Source organism: Equus przewalskii, chromosome 5, assembly GCF_037783145.1.
Source record: "Equus przewalskii isolate Varuska chromosome 5, EquPr2, whole genome shotgun sequence".
NCBI lineage: Eukaryota > Metazoa > Chordata > Mammalia > Perissodactyla > Equidae > Equus > Equus przewalskii.
Window position 1 is genome coordinate 22,568,836 of NC_091835.1, and position 21,699 is coordinate 22,590,534.

The 21,699-nt window shown below is 47.4% G+C and overlaps 1 protein-coding gene across 4 annotated transcripts in view; it reads right to left on the reverse strand.

Annotated features, from left to right (window-relative positions):
- IQCA1 (IQ motif containing with AAA domain 1) overlaps nt 1-21,699 on the reverse strand; it is a 155,622-nt gene that overhangs the window by 16,335 nt on the left and 117,588 nt on the right. For all 4 annotated transcript variants that reach the window (XM_070618671.1, XM_070618669.1, XM_070618672.1 and 1 more), the window contains 2 exons: nt 21,081-21,280; nt 6,943-7,029 (listed from right to left, as the gene is read on the reverse strand). In XM_070618671.1, the coding sequence (XP_070474772.1) occupies nt 6,943-7,029; nt 21,081-21,280 (287 nt within the window). The remainder of the gene's footprint in view (nt 1-6,942; nt 7,030-21,080; nt 21,281-21,699) is intronic.

The window sequence follows — 21,699 nt, forward strand, 5'->3', positions numbered from 1 at the left end:
CCTTTATAGCAAAAGTGTTTTTAGTTTTGATGCGATGCAATTTAATTTTTCTTTTGTTGCTTGTGCTTTTGGTGTCATATCTAAGACCCCACTGCTTTATCCAAGGTCACAAAGGTTTGTGCCTCTATTTTCTTCTAAGGGCTTTTACAATCTTAGCTCTTACTTTTAGGTCTTTGATGCATTATGGGTTGATTTTTGTATACTGTGTGAGGTAGGGGTCCAACTTCATCTTTTTGCAGGTGGCTATCCAGTTGTCCCAGTACCATTTGTTGAAAAGACTGTTCTTTCTCCATTGAATTGTCTTGGCACTTTGTCACAAAATCAGCTGACTGTCAATGTAAGGGTTTATTTCTGGACTCTCAGTTCTATTCTATAGATCTATACGTCTCTCCTTATGCCAGGACCACACTGTCCTGATTGGTGTAGCTTTGCTTTTCAGTAAGTTTTGACACTGGAAAGTGAGAGTTCTCCAACTCTGCTCTTCTTTTTCAAGATTTTCTGGGCTATTCTGGGTCCTTTGAATTTCTGTATGAATTTTAGGATCCGCTTGTCAATTTCTGCAAATAAGCCATTTTGGAATTTTGATGGGGATTGCGTTGAACTTGTAGATGAATTTGGGGATTCTTGCCATCTTAACAATATTAAGTTTTTCAATCCGTTAACGTGATGTATCTTTCCATTTATCTGGACTTTCTTTGACTTTTTTCAAGAATGTTTCATAGTTTTCAGAATAGAAGTCTTGCACTTCTTTTGTTAAACTTATTTCTAAATATCTTACTCTTTTTGATGTTATTATATATGGACTTGTTTTCCTAACTTTTGATTTCATTGCAAGTGTATAGAAATAAGTTGCTTTTTGTACATTGATCTTATATCTGGCAACCTTGCTGAACCTGTCTTTTAGTTCTAATATTTTTTTAGTGGCTTCCTTAGGATTTTCTCCATATGAGATTATGTCATCTGCAAATAGAGATCGTTTTACTTCTTCCTTTACAATACGGATGCCTTTATTTCATTTTCTTCCCTACTTGCCCTGACGAGAACCTCCAATATAATGTTGGATAGAAGAGAAAACCTTAAGGGAAAAGCATCCAGTCCTTCACCATTGAGTATGACATGAGCTGTGGAATTTCTGTAGTTGCCCTTTACCAGATTGAAGTTCTTTTCTCTTCTTACTTTGTTGAGTCTTTTTTTTTTTTTTTTATCATGAAGGGTGTTGGACTTTGCCAAATGCTTTTTTTGCAGCTATTGAGATGATGACATGGTTTTAGTCTCTCATTCTAATCATATAGTGTATCACATTAATTGATTTTTGGACGTTAAGCCTGGGATAAATCCCGCTTGGGCATGGTATACAATCCTTTTTCTATATAGTCGGATTCAGCTTAGAGGAGACCTTTTGTAACGGAACTCACAGCAGAGAAAGAGATGGGGTTTTTACAGCAAAATAAATCCTGCAGGCTGGGCCTGAGGCCAGATCACCAGGCGTCTTCCTGCCATTTCCTCCGGTACCCACAGGAGTTCAGAGCCTGCTCCAGCTCCATCAGGAGGAAACAACGGCCCTGATTCCACCCTGGAAACACTCAGTGGTCATTGGGGAGAACAGAGGAACTCAAAAGAGGGCAAAGCACAGGAGGAGGATGATTTGGAATGAGACTTCCTGAAATCCTAGAAGTGGGCAGTTCTGACAATAAGAATGAAAACCTGTTCATGAAGGGGCTGCTCCCCCATCCCCACCCCAGGTCTTTACAGAAACCTGCCATTGCTCAGACTCATGCTTCTGGGCTGGCCTGGGCAGGGAGGGGTGTTTGCTGGGCCTTTACTTTGATTCTGAATTTCCCCTCAGGGGCCAAGCTGTGTGCCAAAAAAAAAAAAAGAAAAAGCCCAAGGCAGGAACTCCGTAATAACGGGCAGATGATGGAGCAAATGCTTAAGTGCAGAGACTTCACTTCAGACAGATTCGATCTCAATCTTGGCTCTGCTCTTAACAGCTGTGTGACCTTGGGCAGGTTGCTCAACTTCTCTGAGCCTTAGTCCCTGCATCTGAGAAATGGGGAAAATCATAGAACTTAACTTATAGGGATGCTGAGAGGACTGCATGGCATACCGTGCCTGTCCGGCAAAGTGCTTAAAAAGGGAGTAATTATTCTGACATCCAAGTGCTGGTGGGAAATCAACGCCAGGTCTGCTCTAGTGAAGAGTAAAATTTTGAAAGGGGAGAGTCAGAAACACTGGGGGCTTTGTGATTTGGAGGAAACTGGCCAGATTGCCAACAGAGCTCAAAATGACTGTGTGAAAAGCTCCCATCAGTTCCTGTTGTATCAGACCGTGCGTCTTCAACTGCTCAGCTCTGGAAAGCTGCCTCCTGGCCTCTTGGCACTCCAGGAAAGCCCTCTGCTGAGATGCTGGAAGGCGGCTCCTCACAGGAGCACTAGCCCTGAGCCAGGAAACAGTCCACTGCACTTAGATGAGGCTTGGAGAGTTTGGCAATGTTCAGGATTCGTTTTGCCACGGTGGAGCCAAAGCCCGCTTATGAAAAGTGGCTATATTTTTTTAAAAAATTAAATAATCCTTTGAAAATGCAGGCGGAGCAGTGGGTAGTGATGGAGGAGGAGCTGGGGCAGGCCCTGCGTGGAGTTTGTAGCGTTGTTGGGGAGGGGTCCCGTGGGGCATTCTGGGTGACTGCATCTGAGGCTGCGGGGAGAGCTGCAGGCTGGGGATCGAGTGGCGCAGTCGTTGGATTAGCCGTGATCTTGGAAGCCAAGAGATGGTGCCCAACGCAGGCAAGGAGAGAGAGGAAGGCCGTGGGCCTGGGATGGAACCTCAGGGAGCAGCAACGTCTTTAAGGGGTGGGTAAAAGTGTGAGAAGGGGACACAGAAGACAGTGTTGGCGGGCTATGAGGAGACCGGGAGAGGGCAGGGCCATGGATGCTAAGGGAGGAGCGAGTTTTACAAAATGGGGCATTTGAACCATGTTGAATATGGCAGAAAGGGAGAGGAAGGGGATCAAAGTGTTCACTGGCAAAACGGATGTCAAAGAAGGACTTTGTGAGAGCGGTTTCTGCGGAGTTGGAAGACAGCAAGTGACAGTGTCGGCTGAGGAGTGGGCGGGGATGGTGGGAACAGACCGGGCTTTTAAGAAGCTTGATGGAGAAGAGTGCAGGCGGTGGGGGCAACTGGGACATGCGGGGTGCACACGGGAGCTGCGCAGAGACTGGTGGAAGGGGGACTGACCCAAGGGCCCTCGTGGAGCTGGCCGCTCTGTGGGGCAGAGACACACTTGCGTGGTCTCCCCAGTGGACTAGTCGCCATGGTGACAGTGATGTGGTCCACTGTCCTGAGGCAGGAGATGATATTGCTACCTGTGCATCCTGAGATGGCAGGGCCACTTGAACTTAATTAGTCTGTTCGGATAACAAATGTTGATCCTGGCTGCAGCATCCAGAGTGACATCCTAACTGAGGGTGAGACACAGCCCATCAGAAGGGGATGGAAAGGAAAGGTGAGGCCACTCCATCAGTGCTCCCTTGTGCTCGGGCCACCTGTGTTCCAGTTCAGAGCCACATCCATTACGCTGGAGGCCCACACACTCATCCATCAGGCCAGCCAACATCCCCACCGTCCCCGGGCCACCTCCACTGCCGCCGCCCCCCACCGCTGGGGCTGCCAGCCCCACGCAACTGTATTATTGTGGGCAATTTCAAATGAGTGCCTAGCATCCATGCAGCCATTTCACTTTGCTTTTCTGCAGTCCGCTCCACCGAGCCAGTGCCGCAGCCAGCTGCAACAAAGCGAGCCGTGCCCTCGCGGAGGCCCTATTGTGATGTGGGGAAGGCTCCTGTGAGATGAGGTAACGGCGGGTAATGGTGCAGAAAATGCAGCCGCAGACGGTGGCGCCTCATTCTTTACCGCCTTCGTCTCTGCACAAACAACGGACCCACCGCGTTGGAGCCGCAGACGGTGGAGAGGACAGCTCTGCTCCCTGGAGGCGGAGAAGGGAAGGGGCACCATCCAGGCATCCGCCTGGGTTGGGGGTCTGTTTGTAAGAGTGTTGGGGATGGGCTTAGTAGGACCCTGGGTCTTCCTGAGAGTCTAGCCCTGAAAGGGCTTCTTGAGGGTGTTGAGGACGACGGGAGGGGACAGTGTGTGGTCAGGATTGTGGGGACTCCGGAGCTGTGCCTCTTTGGCTCTAAGACCCGCGGGCCCACGGGCAGTCCTCAGGATGTGGTTTAGCGTAGCCTGGGGGGTGGAGAGGGGTGGACGCGGGCGTAGTTGAAGCACGCGGGAGGGCAGACTGGGAAGCCAGTGGCTGGCACTCGGTGTCGTCTACCTGAGAGCGGCATCCAGTTGGAGAGCAGGGCTCAGCCTCTGCATTCGGACGGATGGAATCGTTTCTGAGTTCCAGGGCCACCTCTAACCAGTTGTGCGCCCTCTCGGATGGAGCCTTTGTCCTCTTCTGCAAATCCGTGGGAGGCTGCCCCCCTCCCAGGGTTGCTGGGTGCTTCCCTGACATATGCATGGTACTCCCAGGGCCTCCGCTTCCTGTCCTAGGCGTGGGGACCGGGTCTCTGCTTTGGGGGTGCTGTTGGTGTCGGGGCTGTGGGCAGTGGGCACAGCAGCCTCCTGGTTTTTCTGCAGGTGGAATTTTTCCCTGTGTCTCAATGCCTTTGGGACAGATGCTGGGGCAGGTGGTAGATGCTCTGCTGGGTTCCCAGGTGGCCGAGCGATGCACTGAGAAGCCACTGGTGACGCCTCCCGGATTCCTCTCCTCCGCGACGCAGCTGCTGCCCTTGCTGTTGGCCGGTCACCTTCAGAACGCGGATGGCCAGTGCTTGTGGCCGCCCCAGGCCCTGCTGGCTGAGGGACTCGGGTAAGGGAGGAGTCAGAGGCTGGGGGCTGGGAAGGAGAGCAGAGCTGGCCCAGCCCTGGCCCCAGAGGCCCAGGAAGGCACAGGAACCCTGCAGCCCTGCTCTCCGGGGGGGCAGGCCCAGGAGGTGGGGTGAGCAGGGACCCGTGGCCTGTGTGCAGCTGGAGGATGCCCATGCCGTGGTTCCCCGTACTCCGCTCTCCCAAAGTCGGGGTGTTGGAGCTGGGTCCCGGCCTGCTGGTCGGAGGGCGCACGCCTCTTGCAGCTCTGTCTGGACCGGGACGGCTCAGGCCCCCAGCTGGCCTTGTGGATGTTCAGGGACCAGGAAACTCCTCTTCTGTATTCACTAGGTGCTCTGCGGTTTATTCCAGGGCGTGATCCATGGTCTTCAGTGCAGTTAATATCCCGGACACGCAATGGACGCTTCCAATGCAAAGGTGGACAGAGTAAGTGTCCCATTTGTCCACAACAAAGACTCTGCCCCCAAAGGCTGTCATTTTCCATAGGAAGAAAACTGGTCAGCACCCATATCTGTGGGAATCAGAGGCTGTGCTGAGAGAACATCTCGGTGTCACCAACAAGAGGGCCGAGTCAGGTGACGGTTCTGGAGACTCGAGTCTGTCATCATCGCCACCTTTGCGGCTGTCTGTCCCCTTCCCATGCATTCCCTTTAGGGGAGGCACCTACTGGACCCACATGTCATTCCCTGTTGTCAGCTCTCCCTCAAAGGCCCCCGTTAGCCCTGCCCCAGTGCTCCTTTGGCTCCCTTATAAATGAGCGTGTCACATGCCTCATGTTGTCCACCTACTCAGGTGTGCAGATGGGCGGACGGCTGAAGTTGCTGACAGCAAGCCGACAGCTCGAGGGGGTCCTGAGAGAGAATGCAAGGGGGGCTTCATGAACTCGGAGGCTGTTCTCCTTGAAACTCTTAGACAGTAAGGAAGTGGAAGCTCAGAGAGGTTAAGTTACTTGCTCACGGACACACAGCCAGCTAAGGTTAAAGGCAGAGCAGCCTGGAACCCAAGTTGCCCGACTTCCCACTCCCCAGGCTGATGTCCAGTGGGAGAGCCAGTAGCCCTTGTCCGTTAATGTGACAAAGCTTCTGATGACATCAGGTGTGTGTGACACCTTGGACCAAACACCGTGCTGCATCTCTCTTTAGCTTTCTCATCTGCTTCGTAGGAACTGCCTTCAAGTTTCCTCAGCGTGGACTTTTTTATTTTTCCAATGCACCCACTTCGCCAGCAGAGGGAGCTAACTACTACATTCCCGGATTAAATAATAAATGAGTCCTCTTAGTTTCTGAAATGACAGGGCAATCAAGGCTCATTTGGGGAAGGAGAGGTTGAGCTTTCGCTCTTTATCCAAATGATCTCTACCTGCTAAAAATGATGTATAATACATAAGGATCCAAAGTGATTAAAATCCTTATGAATTTAATCAGAAATTCACAGTTAACCACTATTTGCTTTGGTGCAAATTGATGTGGAATAACAATCATGTGTAGTTGCAATTTTTTTTTTTTTTAAACTTGTGGGAAATTTGCTGGCGATTGGTGGGGGGAAGTGCGGGGGAGGGGGGCCATTGAAAGGAGAGAAAAGAAGGAAGGAAGCAATTCAAAGGCGGTTCCCCCGAGGCCCCCAGTGCACGCACTTAGCAGTTTCATTGACGGCCTTTGTTCATAAATTTCAGGCCTTTTGCTATTTATTATTATGAACAATAGGAAATCCTAATCATAACTCCGATGTGTGCCGTCTACTCTGACGGAGCGGAGTTCTCCAGATTGTTTCTTACCTCCGAATCCTACTTGGGCTTGAAGCTCCCCCTCCCACCTTCTTCCATGCTTTCTTTCATTTTTTTTTTTTTTTTTTTTTACTAAATTGTCTCATAAAATCAGACCACTGGATCCTTTCAAATACAGACAAATACTCAGCACAGAGAGCGACAGCTGCCCCTCTGCTTTGTTCCTCCCTCAAAAAAGCAAGACCTTCTCGAGAAGCAGAGGGGGGTCCCGGGTCAGGGGCCCCTCAGAGGAAAGAAAGGGCCAAATGAAGAACGGCTGGAGTAACCCTCACCATCCTTTCGGCGCTGGGGACTTTCTTGTAGAAGGTTTTTTCTGTGTCTCCGATCCACACCACGGAGGGCTGGAGCTGGTGGGCCACCTGCAAGGAGAAGGGAGGGTCTCGGTTGGAAAGGCAACTCGCTCTTGGGCATGCACTTGAGCCCCAGCCAACAGCATGACTTGACGGCTCCCTGTGACGGCTCTCGCGGGTGGCAGAGCCTGATGGGGCTCCACAGCACGCGCCACCGTACCCCTCCTCCCCTGCAGTGGGGGCACCACCGCGGCCTCCTCTCCCACCTTATGGACACCCTGGAGGGCTGCACATTCTATTCCAGGACGCTGAGCACCTCCACTTGATTTGGTTTGAAATAAACCAACGGTTTTCTGCTGCAAACAAACAGGGAATCGGGCCACGAGTTTTAATTACAGCCTCCTCGTCTGTTGCTCCCAGCTTTATTCAAGTTTGCTCATCGTGAGAAAAACCGTCTCAGCACAAGGGGCCCCCTGACGCCATTTGTTCGTTTCCGTGTGGCTGTGCCTTTGTGGCCAAGGTTTCGCCTGGAAAGTAGCTCTGAGCCGCTCCAGGGCGGGCTGGGCTCGGCAACAGCGCTGGGACTTACCCTGGGCCCGCGAATAATTGCCACACACCTAACGGTCTCTTCAAAGCGCCCCCATGAGAGCGAAGTTTGGGCGTTTTTGCAACAATTTGTGCTTTGTGCGAAATTGAGACAGATCAAAGCTGTCTCCAGCTACAGAGAATCCAGTGTTACGGACTCCTATTTTTATATTTCTTAAAACATCATTAAGGCAGCAGGCGTGATTTTTAAACCAAGACAGGCATTTAACAAACGATGGAAAAATCATCAGGAATGCTGTGGCCGTGCCTGGTCCCCCAGCATTATGTCCCAAGGGAAGCAGATTATGCACGTTCAAAGACAAAAGTGGATTTAACTGGATCCTGGTGCCAGTCCGACACCTGGGCTGGTGCAGTCATGGACCCCCCAACAGGGATGTTCAGAGAGGAATCAGTACCAGCCAACTACGGTTTGGCAGGCGTTATTTTTTAGACCCAGGACCACAGAGTTTAAGAATTCAGAATCGCAAGTTTTAATCCCAGTACTGAGGTGGCGTGGCATGGTGTGACAGTAACAATGAGTGCCAGCAGTTAGCGAGCAGCCGTGTGCCAGACCTGGGCCACACGCATCCACCTGGAGTCCCATGCATGGTCAGGGCCAGCACGGAGCCAGCACATCCTCCCCTCTGAGGACTTCACCTGCAATCACTTGTTCACCCTCACTGCTGTACTAGAAAGCAGGTACCATTATTATTATCCCTGTTCGTAGATGGGGAAACTGAGGCTCAGAGACGCTAAGTGACCTGTCCAGGGTCACACAGTTAGAAAGCGGCAGAAGCAGGCTGCAAGGCCGGGCTGATGGCTGCCGAGTCTGTGCTGGAAGCACGGCCACATCCACAGGTTCCCTCATTTGCTCAAGCCAGACACTTGGGTATCCACCCTTGCCTCTCCAAGCCACATCTCACAATCCCAAAGTCTATCCATTTCCCTCCTAATCTCTTTCAACTCCATCAGTTAGCCCATTCTCCCAGTTCCTTACTTTAAGTCCCTCAACTTCTTTCCAACGTGGCCTAAAGTGTCACGGGGGCCACCTCCAAGGAACCATTGTTCCACCAAAGCTATTTTGAGTGTAAGTCAATATGACCCAGCTATCCCTCTACTGGGTATTTATCCAAAGAACTTGAAATCAACAATTCAAAGAGACTCATGCACCCCTATGTGCATTGCAGCATTAGTCACAATAGCCAGGACGGGGAAGCAACCCAAGTGCCCACCAATGGATGATTGGATAAAGAAGATGTGGCATATATATACCACGGGGTACTCCTCAGCCATAAAAAAGACAAAATTGTGCCATTTGGGACAATATGGATGGACCTTGAGGGTATTATGTTAGGTGAAATAAGCCAGACAAAGACAAGCACTGTGTGATTTCACTCACATGTGGAAGATAAACAAAGATGTGGATGAAGAGAACGGATTAGTGGTTACCAGAGGGGAAGGGGGTTGGTGGTAAAGGGGCACATAAGGATGGTGATGCAGAAAGACTAGACTATTGGTGGTGAGCACGATGCAGTCTATACAGAAACCGATATATAATAATGTACACCTGAAATTTACACAGTGTTATAAGCCAATATGACCTCAATAAAATAATTTTTAAAAAATCTTGCCTACTTCCAGCCCCCCAACAAAAGTAAGAAACGAGATACTGTCTGTAAAAGGTTTCCAGCTTCTTAGGCAAAAGATATTTTGTTTATAATAACAAAGGCAAGATCTTATTCTTTTCAGCCCCTCTTAAAAAAATCTTAGTTTTAGAACTGAAACCAGTGGAAAAACAATTTTCCCAGAAACAATTGTCTCCTGTCTTAGGCTGAACTGTGCTCTTGTCGATGCCACAGACCTCGCCTCTCCCATGGCCATCTGGCAAGCAGAGGATTTTCCATAGTTTTCATTTGTGCGCCTCTCTTCTCCCAATCCGGCTTTTCTTAATGGGAATCGCAGATGTGGGTACCAAGGACTTCAGTGGCACTTTTCCTCTTTCTGCTTTTAACAAAGTCAGCTGCCTGGATGGACTTGAGATACAGGAATCTTCTTAGCTGGGGATCCTTTTCAGACCAACAGTCTTATTTCTGGCACCTTGTTTAAAGTTGTTTTGAAAACCTGGCCCCACCGTTCCATTGAATGTGGAAAGTTAACCATTGTTCCCTGAACTTGATGCTCTTTCAGAGCGCATGGGGAATTCCACACTTCCTGTATTTTTCACACACACCTGTGCAGGAATTTCTTTCCCAGGCCCCGTCACCTGCTTCAGGGCCCACAGGGCTGTGTGGAGGACTCTGGCGGTGACGTGGTTTGGAAGTGCTCCATTATGATCAAATGAAACAGAAAACATTTCCCAAGAGAGTTCTTTCATGGTAACAATACGAGGAACGTTTATTTGCAAAGTGTCTTGGTATCTACGGCACCATTCTGCCCTCCCTCGCCACGTGCCACATACCATGCCAAGCACGTCCCACACCTTCCCCCCTTTTATACTTGAGGTCACTGAGGCAGAGAGAGGGGCAAGGAAAGTGCCCCACAAGTACCGGAGAAGTGTCAGACCCCGAATCAGACCTGGGTCTGCCCAACACCCCAGGCCTGTGCTGTGAACCAGGCAGCACGCTGCCATGTTGCGTGGGACATATAAGGCCTCTTCCAGAGCATCTCGTTACCCTTGACCTGTATCTTCCACCATCATCTTTCATTCCAGCAGGACGAACTCTAAAACTATCACTCTCTTGTCCTCCTGAGCCTGAATCTCTGATTTTCCTGACCTTCCTGAGTGGCCAGCTGGTCAGGGGACACCTGGTGACCGTGCTCAGTTCTGGGCAGAGAAGAGAGGCATGGAAAACTGGGCATTCCCAGGAGGAAAACCTCCTACCAGGAAGGACCGAAGGCACTGAGGCTCTTTTCTTTGGGTGAAAGAAGACTCAAGGGGGTAAGTTAACTGTTTTCAAATAGTTGAAAGACAGTCATAGGGAAGAAAGACTGGCTGTATTATTTTTGGCCCAGCATGTAGAATGAGAGCCATTCTCTCATCTCTTCCATCAAGAAATGTTTACAGAGGAGCGTTGACGCGCCAGACACTGAGCTAGGTGCCCGGGCCCCTGCCCTCAAGGAGCCCCCCAGTAGAAGAGGAGGCAGACGTGAGGCTGTGAGGGTGGCCTGGGGCTGCAGCCAACGATGGAGTGGAGCCATGGGAATGGATGGAGGGATTCCCAAGTAAAGGGGGAGAGTGGATGAGGGCACACGAGGGCTGGAGGTGGGACCACCAGGTGAAGACGTTGATGGGGTGGGGGGGATGCTGAGAAGGAAGAGCAGCACCAAAGAGGACAAAGGGGCACAGAAGACAGAGCTGTCCTCAGAGCCCAGAGAAGACACAGGTGCAGGAAGGGAGTGGGCAGCGGCGGCCAGTGCTGGCCTGAGGGTCTGATGACCAGGAGGTCACTGGTGTTGTCTCAGGGCATGGAGGGGACAGAAGCCACGTGTCAGGGAGCTGAGGTACGAATGCAACAGAGACAGAGACAGAGACAGAGACAGAGACAGAGACAGAGAAAGGTCTTTCAGAAAGATGGGCAGCGCAGAGTTTGGAGATGGCGTGGGATGGGGAGGAAAGGGGGCAGAGATGACCTTGGAGATAAGAAGGGCTGGTCTTCCTTGCGCCATGGACCTTCTGCCACAGGCAGTGCCGGTGACACAAGGGACATTTGCCGATGCACCGGGGCTGAGCTCTGAAGACAGGTCTGCCAGAAATTCGGTCCTTTCTGACTGTTATTGCAAATTCATTAGTAAAGATTTCAGAATACATATGCAGACTGACTTCAACAACGCTCTTCACCCCCTCCATTGAGAACTTCCTATCTTTGCAGACTTTTTTCCGTATTTGCACAATTGAAATTGTTCCACATTCGCTGCTTTATATTCTTGTTCCCTTAATATGAAATTTCCTTCTCCAACATCATTTTAACATGCTGTCTCATAATTTATTGATCTAGCCCCTGTTTTTGAACACGTGGATGGTTTCTGCACTCTAACTAAACCACAGTGCTCAGAGCACTTTTGGGCACATGACTGGTCATTTCCTTAGAACACCACCAGAGTCACGAGAAGCTACAGGGTCGGCAGGCTGTGTGTTGTTCATGTTTTTATGTGTGTTGTCAACCTGCACTCCTGGGAGGTCTCAATTTATACTCCCTCCAGTCCTAAGAAGTGGATCTGGCTTCTACACTCTTCGCAACAAGTATTAGCAATAAAAAAAACCTCTTTGCTAATTTGTTAATGAAAAATGGTATCCTTTGCTCTTTTCATTTTCATTTAGCGATGAAAAGCCGTCATTTAAATTACTCACAGATAGTTTGAGGTCATGGGCAATTAAATGTAATTAATTCATAATTGAACTTTTCGGAAGTTACAAAAGGTAATTTACTTCAGCTGCCAGTAGAGGGCTCTTCAGTCCCAGCAAATATCGCTACAGGTTTTCAGTTTTGTGTCACTTCTGGAATAAAGACGAATTTCCACCCACATGTGCTTTGTCAGATTCTTGGAAGCTCGATCAAACAATTAAGACATCTCCCTCGATGTGAGTTTTATGGATTTGATCTTCTGTATCCTCCAAAGAGACGTTGTCAAACATTCACCATCAGAATTAGATTCTCTTGGGTTAGGATATAATGGCTTAACGATGAAAACCTGTTTGTGTTTGGCATGCTTGAGTTAGTAACAAGATCTGCTCAAATGACTCTTGGAAGCCTTGGAAGTTCTTTTCGAAAGGGTCCTATTTTGCTTGCCAAAGAGAACTCCAGGAAAACACTAGCTACTTTTTTCAGTGGGTGTGTCTCAGTTTACCAAACTGAAAAGGATCATCCATCCATTCACCCATCCATCCACCCATCCATCCAGCAGTCTATACACCCATCTACCTTTCCATCCATCCATCCATCCATCCATCCATCCATGCACTCATCTACCTACCCATCCATCCACCCATCCATCCATCCATCCATCCATCCATTCTTCCATCCATCTACCCACCCACCCACCCACCCATCCATCCGTCTATCCATTCCATACATATTTGCTGAGCATCTATGATGTGTCAGGCTCCACGGTGGGAGGCAGGGGACATCTGGGAACTGAGAGACATGGTCCCTGCCTGCAGAGTATGTAGCTTCCCACATCTGAATGGGAGCTGCCGGGCACAGTCATCAGGCAGCCACCAGCGAGGTGCCGCCATATTGGGGAGGAGTTGGAAAGGTATGGGTTATTGGAGAGCTGGGGCTCACTTTCCTGCACTGCAGTCACTTAGATTCTGTTTAAATACTTTAATATACTTAATATGTGAAGACATTTTGTTCTGTATTTCCACTATTTTAAAGTGCTATTTTAAACTTCTATTTCCCTGCATTAGCTTTTACGAGATTGTGGAAGTTACTTCAAGTCCTCACTGGGTATTAGCTGGCATAAACCATAAATGATAATCAGAAGAAGAGCAGAGGTGTATTAAAGAGTCAGGAGCTTGGCTCAGCCTACCCTGGATGGAAAGGAAGGCAAACTGAGGCAGAGGAGAGGACCAGGAGGGAGTGGGGATGCAGGCACAGTTGCTAGACTGTGACAGGTGATGCGGGGGGAGCCAAGTCAGCGTTAGTGACAGGAACATGTGGACGCTATTGCTGATTGTCAGGCTGTACTCCAGAGGAAGGTGTCTGGACGGTGCCAGCCATCAGGCTTACAAGTCATCCGGACTTTCCTCGGAGCCCTCTCCTCCTCCCGGCCCACTCCTGACTACACTAGGGCCAATGGATTCACGCCAGACGCACGGACTCTGGGCCAACTCTGAGAAGCACAGGGGTGGATGCCGTGTGCAAGGCCAGACTCAGCCTCCCACGGCACGTTTTACCCACATTTCAGGCACCCTCTGCTGTAAGTGTTTCCAAGTCGGTTAAAAATCTTAATGCCTGTGGCATGGCGCCGGGTCCCAGCTCGTCCCTGTTATGCCAGCACAGAACAAGAGCAGATGCCCACTGTATTGACGGTGACTTACAGCCTGCAGAATGTTGTCACAGAGCCTCCTGAGAGACGACGCCCGGGGCATCTGCAGTCTGGCGCCCTCTCCCCCTGCGGAGTCCACCCCACCTCAGGGGGTACGTGGGACTGCTCTGGAGTTCCCGCTCAATTTTGCTGTGAACCTAAAACTGCTCTAAAATATAGAGTCTATGTAAAAAAAAAATCTTTGATGCCTACGTCCGCTCCCTTCCTCAACCTGAAACTGTCTCCAGGACACAGTGGAAGGGGACCTGGATTTCAGATGGCAGACCCATCAGGTCTTACGGTCACCAGTCCCTGCCTTCCTGCAACAAAGGGCTACGTCCTGTTTCTCTCTCTCCCCTCCTCTCCCTTCCCCTCCTCTCTTCTCTACCTTTTTCTTCTCTTCTCTTCTCTCTCTCACTTGAGCAGCTGTTTTTTGGGGTCAAGTGTAGATCTTTGCTTTCTCCTTCTTGCAAAGGTGGGACTAACATATTTATTACACATCTGTGTGCTTAAAACAAAAATCACCCACCAATAGCAACAATGCCTTTGTTTGCATTATTAACCAGGAGGAGGAGTCTCCGTAAGCTATACAAACAGAGCTGGCTGGGCTCCCCATCGCCTGACTCCTGGCCCAGCTGTTGACACCAGCACATCTGGGCAGGATCCTCTGGCCTGAGGCCAGAGGCTGTTGGCTGTGAGCCCAATGAGGAGGCACCAGCAGCATCGCAGCCTCCTTTTGTCCGGGCTCGCAGGCCAGTGTGGGCCACGTGGCCTAGACCGGACACTGGCTAGGCGGCCTCCGTAGGCTGCTCTGCCAGCTCTCCCTCCGGTTGTAGCCCTCAGTGGCCGGATCATGTGCAAAGGAAGGGAGGGAGGACGCGAGGACCACGGGGAAGAGACAACATCTCTCCCAAGACGCAGAGCTCAGGATGAGGAGTTCTCTGCTCCGGCCTGCTTTCCTGGGCTCACCCTGTCCCCGCTGGCCTTCTCATGAGGGGCTGCACGGTCATGGAAGGGGGAACTCAGGAAGAAGAGCCATCCCGGGCGGGTATGCCAACAGGATGCAACAACTTCCAGTTCCTTCATGGTCTCATGCCGCAATGTCCCCCGCTGATACTTTGGCCCAGGAATGGCCTTGCCCTTGGGTCACCAAGAAGGCACAGGGCCGGGAGTGACGGAACCTTCACTCCCCCAGAGGCTGGCTGGGGGCCATGTGACGGCTCTGCACTCAGAGCTAGGCTTAAATCCAGATGCCAGCCCTTTAGCTCTTTTGTCTTTTTGCTCAAATTAAGCTCTCTGGGCCTGAGTCTTTTTTGTCTGTAGACTGGGGACATTAATTCCTGCCTCATCAGGGATGGGTGCAATTAAAAAAGACAGTGTGTAAAACTCCTCAGCACATGTTGGACTCCTGGCCAGACAACGAGAGTCCTTCCTACTCCTCCACACCCAATTTACTGCTATAAACCCGAGGAGGCTGGTGTCTTGCCTTCGTAACTTCTTTTGTCCACAAAACATATGTTAAATATTAATCATTTACATGTGTTCCTTAATTGTCAGAAACATTTCTGTTTCCTTGTGAAATGGATCTCTATTCTTTTCCACATATAGGTTTTGTAGAGGAGAGAATTTTAAATAACATTTGTTTACTTGTACAGTAATCACATTTCTTTCTTTTTTTTAATATTTTGAGGAAGATTAGCCCTGAGCTAACATCTGTCGCCAACCCTCCTCTTCTTTTGCTGAGGAAGACTGGCTCTGAGCTCACATCCACGCCCATCTTCCTCTACTTTATATGTGGGATGCCTGCCACAGCATGGCTTGACTAGTGGTGCCATGTCCACACCCGGGATCTGAACCAGAGAACCCTGGGCTGCCGAAGCGGAATGTGCACACTTAACTGCTACACCACCAGGCCAGCCCCATGCAATCACATTTCTTAAAGGAACCCCCCCAGCTGTTAATCTATTGAAGTTATTGTGTGTCAAATAAAGGAACCCTCCAAAAGTAATGGTAACAAAATGGATTTGATTTCGTTCTTTTGAAATGAATCAGAGACTCTCATCCCCAGGGTGTTTCCACGTGTGCAAGGTGTTGTGGGTGAAGCAAATGCCACCAGTCAGAAGTGAGATTATGAACAGTTTCCTCTTGTGTTTTTTCTTTTTTTTTTTTTTTTTTGGTGAGGAAGATTGGCCCTGAGCTAACGTCTGTTGCCAATCTTCCTCTTTTTGCTTGAGGAAGTTTGTCACTGAGCTAACATCTGTGCCAGTCTTCCTCTATTTTGTATGTGGGATGCCACCACAGCAGGGCTTGATGAGCGGTGTGTAGGTCCACACCTTGGATCTGAACCCGAGAACCCTGGGCCACCAAAGCAGAGCATGTGAACTCAACCACCATGCTACGGAGACTTAGTTGCATTCTTTACTCTCTGGAGATGAATTCAGTAACAGGAATTCTTTATAAGAAGACGTGATGAGTAACCAGGCCCTTCTGTTATTTCACCTTCTCCAGCAAATGCTACAGATCTTGCTGTACTCAAGCCACGGGCCCCGTTCTATGGCTCACATAACACAGGAACGCACTATGGCTTCCTGCCATTGCTTTACCAGCATGGGCATAATTTCCCGCTTTCCCTTGGTTAATTAAAAGCAAATACCTCTTTGCAAGGCAGATAGCTGCTCTGTCAGTCACGCCAGGATGCAGGGGCCTCGCTGTGTGCGATTTTTAATTGAATGACTCCTACTCCTGCGACCTCTGGGTCTTTCATTAATCAGTTATATACACAGGGAAGGTGAAGCTTAATGAGGTGTGTGTCAGGCACTCTGACACGGAGTGGCCTAGGTGGATAAATGTGCTGTTCCACATTTTGATAAACTGACATTCAGCATTTTGTGGTCCACGTAATGTCAGTTTGCAATGATTCTAACAAATGCAAAGACAGTTTATCTGATGTCAAGAAAAAACCTCTTAGCAGCAGGAACAAATAATTTCCTGAGCGTGAGAACATCATGATGACATTATGTTAGCTGTGTCCTAGAGTCACACCAGGAGTGACTGAGCCATGTGGTAGGTGGGAGAAGAGAGGTGTAGTTCAGCCCTACTTCAGTGAGAGTCTGAATAATGGTTATCAAACCTGGCGGCTCTGGATCCAGACTGTGCATCACATTGCAACCCAGCAAAATTACCTAAATGCTCTGTGCCTCAGTTTTCTTATCAGTAAAATGAGCATAATGATAGTGCCTATCTCATAAGGCTGTTGTGAGGATGGAATGAATTAATACAGAGAAATGTAGAAAAGGATCTGGGATATATAGATGCTTATGAAATGCCAATTTCTATATTTGTGTGCTTCTGTCTGTTACTTGACAATGTCAACAAAATGTGGTGTTTAGAATGAATGAATTTAGGTGTTCTCTTGGGCAAGAGACGGGTTTCTTTTACTTTTCCTCCAAGGAATTTAGTGCTTAGAGTTGGTGGTTAAGAACACAGAGGCCACAAATCAGGCTGCCGGTCTTTAAATTCCAACTTGCCTTGAAATCCTGGGCTAACTTGGGAAGTGTGCACGCAGGAGGGAAGATTCCAAGAAGCTTGGTGGAAAGCAAGAGCTGGAAAACTAAAAGAACTGAGCACAGATCCGAGCTTATGCCAAGTTAGAGGAGCTTGGTAAACACCTCAGGCTTGCTATGGAAGCCTCAAAGTAAAGACTATATTCCAGGATGAAGGGATTTACTCTGGACTATGGGCAAAATCAAAACAGATCCCCACACTGACAAAATGGAAAACAGAGACTCTGTAAGTTCAAGCTGATCAGTCAGCGATTTAACTGGCTTTTAGGACAAAGCTCAACATGCTTCAGAATGTCAACAACATATCATCCCACAATGTCTAACATACAATAAAATAATTATTAGTCATATGAAGAAACAGGAAAATGTGATGCATAGTCAAGGGAAAATCAGCCAAATAGAAACATTCACCCAAAGATGACCCAGTATTGAAATTAGCAGATAAAGATCATAAGGCAACTGTTAAGTCAAGGACTTAAAGGAAAAGATAGTCATATTGAACGAACAGATGGAGAATTACAGCAGAGAAACAAAGCCTACAAAAAATAAGCAAATTTAAACTCTAGAACTGAAAAGGAAAATATCAGAAGTACAGAATCAGTCCATAAGATAGGTTTAATAGCAGATTGGAAATGGTAGAAGAAAGGGTAGATAAACTTGAATACAGACTAATAGAAATTATCTGATGTGTCAACTGGAGAGAACAGAATCTCAGTGACTTGTGGAACAATATGAAACAGTCAAATATATATGTTATTGGAGCCTTAGAAGGAGAGGAGAGAGAATGGGGCAGAAAAAATATTTGAGGAAATAAGGGCAAAAATTTCCCAAATTTGATTTAAAGCATATATTGACAGATTCAATGAGCACAGTGAGCCACAAGCACTTTAAGGACAAAGAACAAACACAAACATCTAGACACATCAAGTGAAACTGATGAAAACCAGAATAAAAAGAAAATCTTACAACCATTCAAAGAATAATGACACATCACACACAGGAGATCAACAATTTGAATTTTTGATAACTTTTCATCAGAAACAATGGAGGGAAGAAGACAATGGAAAAACATCCTTAAAGTGTGGAAAGGAAAATGTATCAACTCAGAATTCTATGTCCAGCAAAAATATTCTTCAAAAATGGAGGCAATGCAAGGCATTTAAAAATAAAATGAAAGCTAAGAAAATTTGAGGCCAGCAGACCTGGACTAAAAGAAATGCTAAAGGAAATTCTTCAGCTGAAAGAGAAATGACACCAAGTGGAAACTTGGGTCAAAAGAAAGGAGTGACGAATAACAAAAATGGTAAATTTGTGGGTAAGTGTAAAATACTACATTTTTTCCTCTTAATTTCTTTAAAAGACAAACAACTAATGCAAAAATAACAATACTCTAATGTGGTGTTTAAAACATTTCTAGATGTAAAATGTATGATAAAAGCATAAAGGACAAGGGATAATAAATGGATTACACTATTATAAGGTTCTCACATTTTATGTAAAATAGTACAGTATTAACTCTATGTAGACTATGATAAGTTAAAAATGACTATTGTAATCTGTAGAGCAATCACTAAAAAATAAGAAAGAGGCATTGCTAAGAAGACAATTGAGGGATGCAAATGAAATACTAAAAAGTACTGAGTTAACCCAAAAGAAGGCAGGAAAGGAGAAACAGAAGAATGAAAAAAGAACTGGAACATATGGAGAAGAAACAGCAAAATGGTAGACCTAACTCAACCATAGGAATAATTGCAATGAACGTAAACAGAGCCGATGCTCCAACTCAATGGCATATGTTGTCAGACTGAATAAGAAAGCAACGCTCAACCACGTGCTATGCGCAAGAAATGCACTTCCACTATAAAGACATTGAAAATAAAAGAGTATAAAAAAAGCTGATGCGGCTCTATTAAGAGCAGGCTAGACAGACTTTAAGACCAAGAGTATTACTAAGACAAAAAGGGACATTCCATCACGATAAAATAACCAATCAGGAAGACATAACAATCCTGGACGCGGCTGCATCTCATAACTTCAACATCTGGGAGACAAAGACGGAACTGAAGGGGAAAATACAGAATCCCACAGCCATGGTTGCGGGTTTAACACTCTCTTTCAGTAATTGATAGGACAAAGAAACAACAACAACAAAACAATTAGAAAATGAAAAAGCTAGTTAGAGAATGAGAGAAAACATTCGTAATACATGTATCTGACAAAGATCTTGTATCCAGAATATGTAAAGAACTCTTACAAATGGCAAGACCAATAGTCCAGTGGAAAGTAGGCAAATGGCTTGAACAGACATCTCAAAAAAGAAGTTATACAAGGACCGAAAAGCACCTGAAAATGGTGGTTCACAGTTGTACACATTTTTCAAAGCTCATGAAAATATACCCTTAAGATTTGTGCAATAGTGCAGGAGGATAAAGAAGAGAAGGACCTAGGTTTGAATCCCGATTCAGCCGCTTGAACTCGGTAGCCTTGGGCAAGTTACTAAGGTCTCAGAGCCCCATCTCTTTATCTGTAAATGGGGATTAGGACGGACTCTTCACTGGGCTGCTGTGAAGGTTCCATAAAACGAAACAAAGCTGTGAGACACCCAGCCCTGTGAGGCGCTCTATTAAATAGCTCAACAGTCTTTATTCTCTGTCGACCTTCTTCCTCTCCTTTCTCCCAGTTCTTCCAAATTCCTTTCCATGGATTCCTTTAGGACCAGCAAGGGAGAAATGGAGAGCGGGGAATGTCCTAACTTGCCACAGGGTTGGACCATTTGGCTAAGGGAAGAAACCCCATCACCATCAGTTTCCCACTTATGGCCGCTAGGATGATACAGAAAAGGAACCATTCCTATGAGCAACCGTTTATTATAACCACTCCCCATGCTTTAGAGGCCCCTGGAAAGTGTATGCAGAACTGACGTCTAGCCCCACATATGGGATGGTCCCTGCTCTGTGTACATTTTGATATAGCAAAAGCTGGCTATCTGGCATTCTAGCAACTAAAAGCGAATTGAACAGCAGAAGGATAACCTTGAGGTACTCAACCAAATAAAAATGAAATCTTGTGAAGTTGTAATATCACATATAAATATTCTGTACCAAAATGCTTTAAAACTTGGTAATCCTGGTGTGTGTGTGTGTGTGTGTGTGTGTGTGTATATACATATATGCATATTGCGTCTATATGTAACTGTGATTATCTATCTATCATCTGTCTATCATCTATCATCCGTCTATCATCTATCTATCACCATCATCTTCTATATCTGAACTATATAAGAGAATCATTGCTTTTAGGGTCGACAAAGCACCTCAATATCATTCGGTTTGACTCGTTCATTTTGGTGATGACAAAACGGAGATCCAGGAAAGTGAAGAGCTCATCTAAGATAAGAGCTGCGGAGTGCATGGATCTTTTAGGACACTGGGTTCTCTAGCCCTGCCATATAAATGAGCATTTACATTACTGTGGTCAGCTTGGCTTCCTGCAGGCTCCTCTTATTAGCTGTGTCAGGAGCTGATGTGCAGAAGGTACCATACATTGGCAATTGATCATGTGAGAAAGAATACCCCAAAATGCAAATATCTGATGCCATTATTGAGGGGAGATGGGCTAAAAACAGATATCATCGATTTAATTTTCAATGAGACGTGGGAGCATTCCAGGAAGGATTCCTGTGGCAGGAGGAGGCTGATCTGGATGGCACAGCAGGGTGTTTATGCAAAGAAAGAAGCTTTCTCTAACTTTTGGATGCTCAGCCAGATGCAATAAGTAAGTAATTTACAGGAGGATGCAATCGGGAGGTTTAAGAGGGACGTGCCTGTCAGCCAAAGGAAATTAACTGCAAGGGTCCGTGCTAGCTGCTTTAAGGAAACTAATTGCAGGATTTGAAAATGTAGTTTGAAAGACAGAGAACTGGAAACCAAGACATGTAACAGATACCTTGAAGACCATATGCAGCATCATTTGGAGGCCATTTTTGCCGGGGTATTTCCCCGCAATGTTGGCTGCGGACAAGTCGAAGAGGTTGGCTCCCGTTTCGGTACAGATGGCATGGACCAGCATTTTCTTCCCTACCCCCGACGGCCCTGCCAACAGCAGGGATTTCACCAAAGGAGCTTTCTCGTGCACTGCTGCAGAACCTAAAAAAGGCAGAGGAAAGGCTCTAAAGTCCTGCCAAGAAAATATGTGGTTCCTAGACTCAGATTCCTCAAGGCCATGACTCCACGGATCGACCCCCGTTTCTGCAACAGTGATGGATGTGTTGAAAGTATTTCGAAGCAGAGGCACGCCTTCTGTCTCAGCTGGCTCACCTTTAACGTCTATGTCGGGGCTCGAGGTGCAGCCATAGGGTCTCCCTGGGTATTCGGTACATCGCTTCTCTCCTATCCCTCATCCTAGTATTTTCCCCAAACTCATAAATTTAAAGAACATTCCTGCAATAACTTACCTCTGGCATTTTTCGGGGAGGGGGCTGGAGGCTTCTCTGCTTGTCAGCGGCAGCATTACATCCTTTGAAAGCTTGGCAAGAGGAATGTGGAGGCGGGTGGGGAGGTGGACT